At 38.8% G+C, this 10,620-nt stretch overlaps 1 protein-coding gene and 1 pseudogene across 1 annotated transcript; one reads left to right on the forward strand and one right to left on the reverse strand.

Annotated features, from left to right (window-relative positions):
• Window positions 1-3,386: 3,386 nt before the first annotated feature.
• On the reverse strand, window positions 3,387-4,025 carry LOC100848694 (BRCA1-associated RING domain protein 1-like; annotated as a pseudogene).
• Window positions 4,026-5,929: 1,904 nt separating this feature from the next.
• OR10J5 (olfactory receptor family 10 subfamily J member 5) lies at window positions 5,930-6,859 on the forward strand. The gene has a single exon (NM_001389816.1). The coding sequence runs from the start codon at window positions 5,930-5,932 to the stop codon at window positions 6,857-6,859; it is 930 nt and encodes a 309-aa protein (NP_001376745.1).
• Window positions 6,860-10,620: the final 3,761 nt, after the last annotated feature.

Below are 10,620 nucleotides of genomic sequence, written 5' to 3' on the forward strand. Positions count from 1 at the left end.
TCTGGATGCCAGGAGCATGACATATTTGTTGGAAAGTCTCCCAGAAGGAGTCTAACTGCTAATACTCAGGCTAAGAAAATCTGTCTTGCTAAAATGGAAATGGAATTTATTAACAAATGAGTGTCCTTGGGAAATACTGTTTATGTACTTAAGTGCCCTCTCTTGGAAGCACTATAGAGGCTAATCTCCCATCTTCTAAAGTCCACGATAGGGGCAGAGACACCATCTGAGAGGATGGCTTCAGGATCACAAATCACCAACCACTTGGAAAAAATGAAGTCTTCTTTTTAATAAGATCCCTTGACACCTGTCTGGAATCTGACTCTACTCATTCCCTTGAGACAATCAGGAAGTTCTGAGGAAAAGAGACCCTGGAGAACTGGGCTAGTCAACATGGCTTTTCCTTGGAGATTCTTCTCATGATGTCTGAGTTTATAGGTTTTCCTTCTCCTCCTCCTACAGATGTAACTTTCAGGGCCAGTGTGCATGTCACGCACCTCTTTTTCTCTAAGCTCCAGTCCAATCTAGAGAGAGAGAAAGTGATTGTAAGATTATAAAGCCCTGAAGAAGCACCAGGGTGTTTTGCTTTTGTAGATGCTTTCAGATTAAGTTTGCAATGTGCCTGGGTTACCTGTATGTGTGTCTTACCTTAAGCAAGATCTAGTCCCTTGTGCTCCTGCATCCTTTATGGGCCAGGATCTGGAGTTCTGCGATGGGAAGCTGCAAAGACATGACAAATGGGCTCATGTCGTAAAAAAAATAAAAGCACAGTCTGGCAGATTCTTTCCCATCCTATGATCAAGTGTTTTTCTTTCTCTGGCTTCTTCAGATAGCTATAATAATCATAGATTTTTAAAGAGTCCCTGGCATCTTGAAATTTGTGTTTCAAGGTCTCTGGAGAGGTCATAGAGTTTTTGTTTTTTTGGAAGAATAATTGACATGTAATATTTTTTGTGAGGTTAGCCAAGTTGCATGTTTTAAGTTCCTTCTCACTTCCTAACAGGTTCACACCAATTTAAATAACATACATGATTTGTTGTAAGTATCAATACATTCCGTAATAGTTTGTTTTCTTGTAAATACAGTTTTCTTTGCATCTTCAAGCTTTTTTCTCTTTTTCTATTTGGAATGTAATCTTCCTGATTAAAACACTTGCTATTCTATCTTTTCATTATATTCTGCTGTTTCAACATTCTTATTTTCCCAAGAGGATAATCTAGAAATAATTTCTCTCTGTCTTTCTCATCTTCCATTGTCTCACACTGTTTTCTTCTTTTTTTTTGTTGACTTTAAAAAAAATACTTGGATGGTTTCTTCCTATCATAGAGCCATACCAAGAAAAAATTTAAATGGTTTGCCCAAGACCACATGCTTTTTGGTTTTCTTTTTTTTGGCCACCCCGTGTAGCATGTGGGATCTTAGTTTCCCAACAAGGGATTGAACCCAGGCCCCCTGAAATGGCAGAGTCTTTACCACTGGGCCATCACTGAAGTCCCCAAGACCACGTGTTATGACATTAACAGATTCCACATCAGGTTCTGACTCCCTAGGGTCCAGCCAATTCCCATGCTTCTTACATCACAGTGAGCCCCTAAAGAGCTGTGGATCTAGCAGTGACAGATTTGCAAGCATAAAATCTTATTTTTGGCCAAATGAGAATCTTTTTAAAAATCAACTTAGATGAGGTATATTACATTCCATCCTATTGTACTATATAATGTTATACAATGTGATAAACACCATGTTTACTGTAAATGATGTAACAAAATGCACCAATATAGGTATACATTTTGGTGAATTTTGATAACTTTATGTGACTGTGTAACTACCATCATAATCACGAACATTCCCTTCATCCCTAAAAGTTCCCATCCCTAAAAGTGTTCTTTTACAGTCAATTCCCTAACAATTCTGGTAACCACCTCTTGCTTTATTGCAAGTGTAGATTAAAATTATATTTTCTAGCATGCCCTATAAATGGAATCACATTGTATCCACTCTTTTGTGTCTGACTTCTTTGGTTTAATATAATGCTTGATAGCATCAGTCATGTTGTTTGTATTAGTAATCTGTTCCTTTTATTGCTGAGCCATATTTCATTGTATAGATACACCATAAAAGTTTCAGTGGTTTTTAGTTTTTGGCTTTTAGGAATAAGGCTTCTAGGATATTCATGTTCGCTTCTCTATATGGACATCAGTTTTAATTTCTCTTGTGTAAATACTTAGGAAAAATATTGAATCATGGAGTAAGTATGTATTTATTTTTCTAAAAATATGCTAAACTGTTTTACAAAGTGGTTGTACTGTTTTATAAGACTGCCATCAATATTTTAGAGTTCCAATTGTTTTGCTTCCCTGACAACATTAGGGGTTGTCAAGTTGTTAATTTTAGCCATTTGAGTGGGCATGGAGTAGTACCTCATGGTGTTATTTTACATTTCTCTGGTGGCTAATAAGGCTATGATGTTGAGCATTCTTTCATGTACTTACTCACCATTTGTATATCTTCTTATGTAAAATGTCTATTTAAATATTTTTCCAATTTAAAAACATGTCTCTTAGTATTGAGCTCTAAGAATTCTTTATACATTTGAATACAAGTTTAGACGTGTATATTGTGGATATTTTTTCCCAGTCTGTGGCTTTCCTTTTCATTTTTCTAACAATGTCTATTGAAGCATAGAAGCTTTATTTTGATGAAGTTCAGTTTGTGATTTTGTCCTTTTATAGTTTATGCTTTTTTATTTTGTGTCTAGGAAATTTTCTCATTCCAAGGTCATGATTTTCTCACATATTTTCATCTAGAATTTTTGTTTTAACTTTTATGTCTTTGATTTACTTTGATTTTTTTGTATATGGCATGAGGTAAGATTTGAGGTTTATTTTTTCTGTCTAGCTATCCAATTGTTTGTAACAGCAACATTTATTGATAATACTATTATTAAGATATTTAAAAACTTTGTAAAAATTAATTGACCATATATATGTGGATCATTTTTGATCTATGTTTTGTTCCACTGAGCTGTATATCTATCCTTATACCAGTACTATGCTGCCTCGTTACTGTAGTCTTCAATTGCAATAGTGTAAGTTTTTAAATTTTTTTGGGAAATTGCTTTGGCTTTTGTAGTTCTTTGCATTTCCATATATGTTTTAGAATGGGAACAGGTTTTATTTCCTGACTAGAGGATTTGGTACCCTAGTCTTATGAGGGTCATTGTGAATCCAGACATTGGGAGAGACAATAGGGAAGGGAAAGGGAAGTCGCTCACTCGTGTCCGACTCTTCATGACCCCATGGACTGCAGCCTACAAGGCTCCTCCGTCCATGGGATTTTCCAGGCAAGAGTACTGGAGTGGGGTGCCATCGCCTTCTCCGATGAATGAGTCTACCTATTTGTAAAAACGTGACTGATGAAAACAGTACAGTCCCTAGGTTATCACACTGTGCGAGTTCATTTGTCAAGAGGGAGCAACTCAAAGGACTTCACACAATCTATAAACCAGCTGGAAGGAGCCATTCAGACTTTGCCCTGCCGAACCCTCTCTGGGCGATGATTAGACAAGTCCTTATAGATGATACACTGTGTGCAGAAGCGCTGATCAGAATCAGGTTTGGAATGGTACGCGACTGTATTGATGGTTTGAGTCACATCACTGTCTGGCTTGGGCTTTCTAATGAGGATCTGGCCCCCACCAGCAGTGACAAGCTTAATAAGGTTGTCCTTTGAATGGTGTTTGAAGGGTCCCCTCAAATAGAAGTAACATCCATCAAACAGCTTTGGCAACAGCTGTTCTCTGTTGATCCTGCTTTTCTGTGGTCCTTCAGGAATTTCATTCTTTTCTTCCTGTTCACATTCTTTGCTTTGTAGAATGCTTTCACCCATTCAAATTTTAGGATCCAGCATCCACTGAGAATTCCAAGCATACATTTCAGGGTGCTTTGAACTGTATCACCAGGAACAATGACATGAGTTACTGTAATGTCAAACTCAGCACATTTTTTAGCCTTAAGAATCGTTGAAAGGAAGAGACAATAGATATTATTTAAGAAAGAATTTCACTGAATGCAATGATGAGGTACAAGTGACTCCAAAATACTGACCTTGGTTGACTGGAATAATGGTGAGGTCATCAAGAAAGACAGAAGTTAATATAAAGAGTGTTTGTGCTTAGGTGCTCAGTTGTGTCTGACTCTTTGTGACCCCATGGACTGTAGCCTGCCATGCTCCTCTGTCTGGGGGATTCTCCAGGCAAAATACTGGAGTGGCTAGCCATTTCCTTCTCCAGGGGATCTTCCCAACCCAGGGATTGAACTCGGGTCTCCTGAATTTGCAGGCAGATTCCTTACCATCTGAGCTACCAGGGAAGCCCAAGATGTAGAGGGTATGTCCCAAATATAAGAGGATAAATGTTTATTAGTTTTTGAAAAAGTAAAATGTATTATATCAGCAAGACCCATAAGTAGAAGAATCCAGAGGATTCTTTGAGGAAAAGATTGATGATAGAAGTAGGGATCTGAGAGCAATTAACATAGAAATTATAACTGGAAAAACTGAGGAGAGTGTGGAAAGAAAAAAGCAAAGGCCAAAGATTGACCAAAGAACAGCATTTCCGTTATGATATAGGTGGAATGAGCAGCTTCATGGGAGAGAACTAAATTAGTGCTGAGAAAAGAGAAAACTAGTGTGGTGTCATGGAAACTAAGGTCAGAGAATGTTTCCAGGAGGCACGGTTTTCAGAAGTGTAAAATGAATCAGAGGGAAAAGAGAAAGAGGAAAAAGCAAAGTCTGACACTTATAGCAATGGAGACTTCTTTGACATTTGAGAGAACAGTTTTGTAGGAGTGACCATGATGAAACCAACTTTCAGGGAATTATGGCAGGTGGGAGAGAAAGTCTATTTCATAATTCTGAATAAGAAAAGAGGGAGAGCAATGGAATGATCACTGTCCACAAAATCAAATGTATATTCTCCACACAGGTTGTGTACTCTGGCTTTTTGGTAGAGGGAACTAGTGCACTCTATTTCTTATAATTATATAAAATTCTGTGTTCACCAAATTTTTAAAAATTGATAAGCCAATTCAGATCCCAGCAGCCAGCAGACTCCTTTCTCCTCCTCCTCTCAACTCTGATGCTTACATTCCCTGTTCACAGCTTGAATTGTCCTTCCCCTTTCTTACTATAGTAGAAACTAAACCATGTTCTCCCTATTACTTGTCTCTCTTCCTGACTTCATTCTTAAAAAGGACCACTGAGGTCAGCAAAAAAGATTACTGTGGCGGGACTCAGTGAACAATTTCAGTGGAGAGATCACAGCACAAATTGTCCTGCAGTTCTTTGAGGGTGTGATGACATGTTTGGACCACATTCTTTCTCTGAATTGAAGTTTCTAGATTCGAAACTCAACTGAAATACTTTGTAAAAGTTATTGGTGGCCCTGTCACCATCCAGTGATGACTGATCAAAGTTCATCTTTCAGATTACTTCCTTCTGCTATATCATTGCCCCTCAAAACTTTCATCTTTATCATTTTCTTGACCTGCACTTCATTAGTAAGCCTCTTGTTCCTGGAGTTTGTTTTAAGTGGTAGACCTCATTACTGTTCGGGACACAGGGCATCTCTCTTTCCCGGCTCGATCTTCCCTCTCCCAACATCAGTGCTGTGAGCATTTGTTCAGAAGTCTCCATGCGCAGGGCAAGTTTGCACCTCATGATTGTGTTTACATGTATAAACCCCACAGAAGCAACCAGAGTTTTCTCTTTCTATTCAGGGGTCATTACATGAGCTTTCTGGTCACAAAGGGGGAACTGTGCTCACTCAATTCAGCTATCATTGTCCTTTACTATGAAGTCAAGTTGCTGATGGGAATTTTCCCCGTGCTGACTGCCTCTCTCTGTTGCCTTAGGACACTGATATAGCAGAATGCAGAGAAAGAACTTCACAGAAGTGGCAGAATTCATCTTCCTGGGATTCTCCATCTTTGGAAATCACCAGATAACCCTCTTTGTGGTTTTCCTCACCACCTACATTTTCACTCTGACTGGGAACATCATCGTTATCACTGTCATCTGCATTGACCGTCACCTCCACACTCCCATGTACTTCTTTCTCAGCATGCTGTCTAGCTCCGAGACTGTGTACACGCTGGTCATCATCCCACGAATGCTTTCTGGTCTCATTTTTTATAACCAGCCTATATCTTTGGGAAGCTGTGCAACTCAGATGTTCTTTTTTGCCATGTTGGCCATTAATAATTGCTTCTTGTTCACAGTAATGGGCTATGACCGTTATGTGGCCATCTGCAAGCCCCTGAGATACACAGTCCTCATGAACAAAGGCGTGTGTGCTAGGTTAGTCTGTGGGTCCTTTGGCACTGGCCTTGTTATGGCAGTTCTCCACGTAATGGCCATGTTCACCTTGCCCTTCTGTGGCACCATGGTGGACCACTTCTTCTGTGACATTTACCCAGTCATGAAACTGTCTTGTATTGATACCACTATCAATGAGATCATCAATTATGGTGTAAGTTCATTTGTGATTATTGTGCCTGTTGTCCTGGTCTTCATTTCCTACATCCTCATTATCTCTTCCATCCTTAAGATATCCTCAGTCGAGGGCCGCAAGAAGACCTTTGCCACATGTGCCTCTCACCTCACTGTGGTTGTTGTCCACTACGGCTGTGCCGCCATTGCCTACCTCAAGCCCAAATCAGAAAATGCAATAGAAAAAGATCTTCTTCTCTCTGTGACCTACACCATCATCACTCCCCTGCTGAGCCCTGTTGTTTACAGTCTTAGGAACAAGGAGGTCAAGGATGCCCTGTGTAGAGCTGTGGGCAGAATCAGTTCTTAACAGATTGAATTGTTTTGTCAGGAGACCTTTGGCTCAGTGTAATGTGTCTACTCACAAACATGCCACGATACACAAGTTCATCAAATACAATGTGTGTGGAGAATAATGTCAAAGAGTTGAAATGCTTTTCTTTCTCATGCTGTAGGGGCAAAGAAGAAAGCAAGGTTTTTGCTCTGATGAATTTTGTTACCAGATACAAGAATCATTCCAAGCCAGAGTAAGACTACTTGTTTCTGTGCCTGAGGAGTTCTGTTTGGAGACCTCTTTTGGCCTTCATTTTACCTGGCTCCTCTCAGGCAGTCAGACCCTTGATGTAGTCTGGTAAGAAGATGTGAGAAGAGGCAGCTGGAACAGATGTGGAAGAGGTCTTAGGAAATGAAGCAGCAGAGACAGCCCAAGGACGGCTTTCATTCTCAGAAGCTGAATCACTTGCCCTGTAGCAGTCATTTCAGAAAGGGTTTTCTTAACTCCTGCTGATTGAAATATGAAGAGCCTCAGAAAAGGGGAGCACTTCTTTTTTTTTTTTACAAGAGAGAAGTAGGTTTTATTAATCTAAAGGCTTTTTTTTTGCCAAAATAAAATATAAGCATTTACAAATTTCATAAAAGTACTCTACAGTATTAAAAATGAAGATATAATAACACAGAGAAAGGGCATTAAAAATATAGTAACCAAGAGAGTATTGATAGAAAGACAGAAAAACATTAATGGCACAAACTAGAGTCCAGAAAGAAACCTATACCTATATGGTTAACTGTTTGTTTTTTCTTTTTTTTAAGAAACAAAGGCAATTCAGTGGAGAATGGAAAGTGTTTTATCAATTCATGCTGGAACAACTGGATGTCTATGTGTAAAAACACCAGTTATTATCCACCTCTTGCAGTTTATACAAAATTGACTCAAAAATATGGTAGAATTAAATGTAAAATCTAAAAAACTACTAAACTTTTAAGAGAAAATATTTGTGCCTTTATGTTAGGCAAAGGTTGCTTTTTTTGTATGAAACCAAATGCATAGTTCATAAAAGATAAAAAAAGATAAATAACCTCATCAAAATTAAGAATTTCTACCCCTCAGAACATACTACTAAGATAAGAAGACAACAACCTAGAAGGAATTTGCATTTCACAAATGTGAACAGGGATTGGGTCTGGAGTATATACAGAGCACTCAAAAAAAAAAAAAAAGCACTCAAAAGAAAGCAAGCAAACCAAGTTATAAATGGACCACAGATTTGAACAGATATTTCACTGAAGATTAACTAATGGCAAACAAGTACATGAGAACACGTTCAATATTAGCCATTAGGGAAACGCAGATTAAAATCACAATGAGCTACCACCACACGTATTAGCATAGGCAAAATTAAAAGTAATGAAGACAAACATTATGATATGGAATAAATTTTGTGAAGGATACTGAAGAATTGATGCTTTTGAACTGTGGTGTTGGAGAAGACTCTTGAGAGTCCCTTGGACTGCAAGGAGATCCAACCAGTCCATCCTAAGGAAATCAGTCCTGAATATTCATTGGAAAGACTGATGCTGAAGCTGAAACTCCAGTACTTTGGCCACCTCACGTGAAGAATTGACTCATTGGAAAAGACGCTGATGCTGGGAGGGATTGGGGGCAGGAGGAGAAGGGGACGACAGAGGATGAGATGGCTGGATGGCATCATGAACTTGATGGATGTGAGTTTGAGTGAACTCTGGGGTTGATGATGGACAGGGAGGCCTGGTGTGCTGCGATTCATGGGGTTGCAAAGAGTTGAACACAACTGAGTGACTGAACTGACTGATTGTTTTTAGGCATATCAAGGTATCAGTCAGTTCAGTTCAGTTGCTCAGTGATGTCTGATTCTTTGTGACCTCACAGACTGCAGCATGCCAGGCTTCCCTCTCCATCACCTACTCCTGGAACTTGCTCAAACTCATGCCCACTGAATCGGTGATGCCATCCAACAGTCTCATCCTCTGTCGTTCGTCTCTCCTCCTGCCTTCAAACTTTCCCAGCATCAGGATCTTTTCCAATGAGTCAGTTCTTTGCATCAGGTGGCCAAAGTATTCATCTTCAGCATCAGTCCTTCCAGTGAATATTCAGGACTGATTTCCCTTAGTTTGATCTCCTTGCAGTCCAAGGGACTCTCAAGAGTCTTCTTCAACACCACAGCTCAAATGCATCAGTTCTTTGGCACTCAGCTTTCTTTATGGTCCAACTCTCACATCCATACATGACTAGTGGAAAAACCATAGCTTTGACTAGATGGACCTTTGTTGGCAAAGTAATGTCTCTGCCTTTTAATATGTTGTCTAGGTTGGTCATAGTTTTCTTCCAAGGAACAAGTGTCTTTTAATTTCATGGCAGCAGTCACAATCTGCAGTGACTTTGGGGCTCCAAAAATGAAGTCTGCTACTGTTTCCACTGTTTCTCCATCTATTTGCCATGAAGTGATGGGACTGGATGCCATGATCTTAGTTTTTTGAATGTTGAGTTTTAAGCCAGCTTTTTCACTCTCCTTTATCACTTTCATCAAGAAGCTATATGTTAATATGAAAATATACTTGGAAGTAATAAGGTCAATGCATTAGAAATATCTTTCACATATAATTATACATAATTATATATTCAATTGACTGATTTTTATTATAACAAGTTAAACATCCTGTTGGTATCGTGAAGAATAGTTGTCACAGATAAAGAATAACTGAAACAATAGTAACTGATTGCTGAATAATTACTTCATTCTCATCTTGTCACTTGTTATTATCCATCCATGTTAGTTCCTTGGCTCTTATGCATTTCTATGTGTCTCTCTTCTTTATTTGAAATCAAAGCAAAAATCTCTGTTGTTCCCTAGAGGCTAAACTGGGAGATAACATATTGGTGGCTGTTCTCTGTAACTGTACTTTTATCCAGATGCACTTTTTATAAAGAGTCTTCTCTATTCAACCTATGGAAGCCTTTCAGATTTCATACTTCTATTTAGGAGCTGAAGTGGCATTGAAGTAGTTGTCTTAGATATTGGCTGTTCTGATTCCAAAGTCTAAGGCAAATGCCATTGGAATTCACTTTTCTCAGAAAATAGTGCAGACTTCATCCTTCTCTCAATACTAATGTATAGAAAAATCAGCATATTTGTGCTACATTATTTTATATCCTCAATGATTAAGGTTGTAAGAATATTTTTTTTGTGCATCTTATTACTAGTTTATCTCTGCTCTGAGGCAGAGCTGAGAGATATGAAGAAACATTGATATGGACATGTGTCTTTTTGTACACTCCTGTCATGATTTCATCCCCAGGTCACTTCTTGTCCCTTTCTTTCCAGCTTTATTTCTCTGTTCTGAACTATACAAATAGTACTATTGCATCTTCTGTATGACTGTAATTTACTCTCTGTTCCATAGGTCTCAACGTGAGGAGATCAGCAGGGCTGGGGTTCCTTGTCCAGTGTCCTTTGTGGCAGGCTCTCATAGTTGGGTGACATCATAGCTGACATCGGAGTCTCGATGGTAACCATCACTGCTGTCCCTATAGAATATGTTTCTCAACCTGAGGTTCATAGTGCCTTCAGGAGTAGTGTTTATAAGGGCTTCAGGGGACTTTTGAACTTTACGGAATTATTTAGTAAATTTTGTGCTCAAGTGTGAATCTGCCTTTTCTATCATATTCTCAAAGAATTTTCTCTGATATATTTCTTCCCTCAAATCCTAACAGAGACATACTGCAGAATCCAGCTTCCCTCTTTCATAGACCATTTG

This window comes from Bos taurus, chromosome 3 (assembly GCF_002263795.3).
Source record: "Bos taurus isolate L1 Dominette 01449 registration number 42190680 breed Hereford chromosome 3, ARS-UCD2.0, whole genome shotgun sequence".
Taxonomy (NCBI): domain Eukaryota; kingdom Metazoa; phylum Chordata; class Mammalia; order Artiodactyla; family Bovidae; genus Bos; species Bos taurus.

Coding starts and splice junctions, on each gene's coding strand:
- OR10J5 (NM_001389816.1), top strand. CDS start 5,930: ATGCAGAGAAAGAACTTCACAGAAGTGGCAGAATTCATCTTCCTGGGA.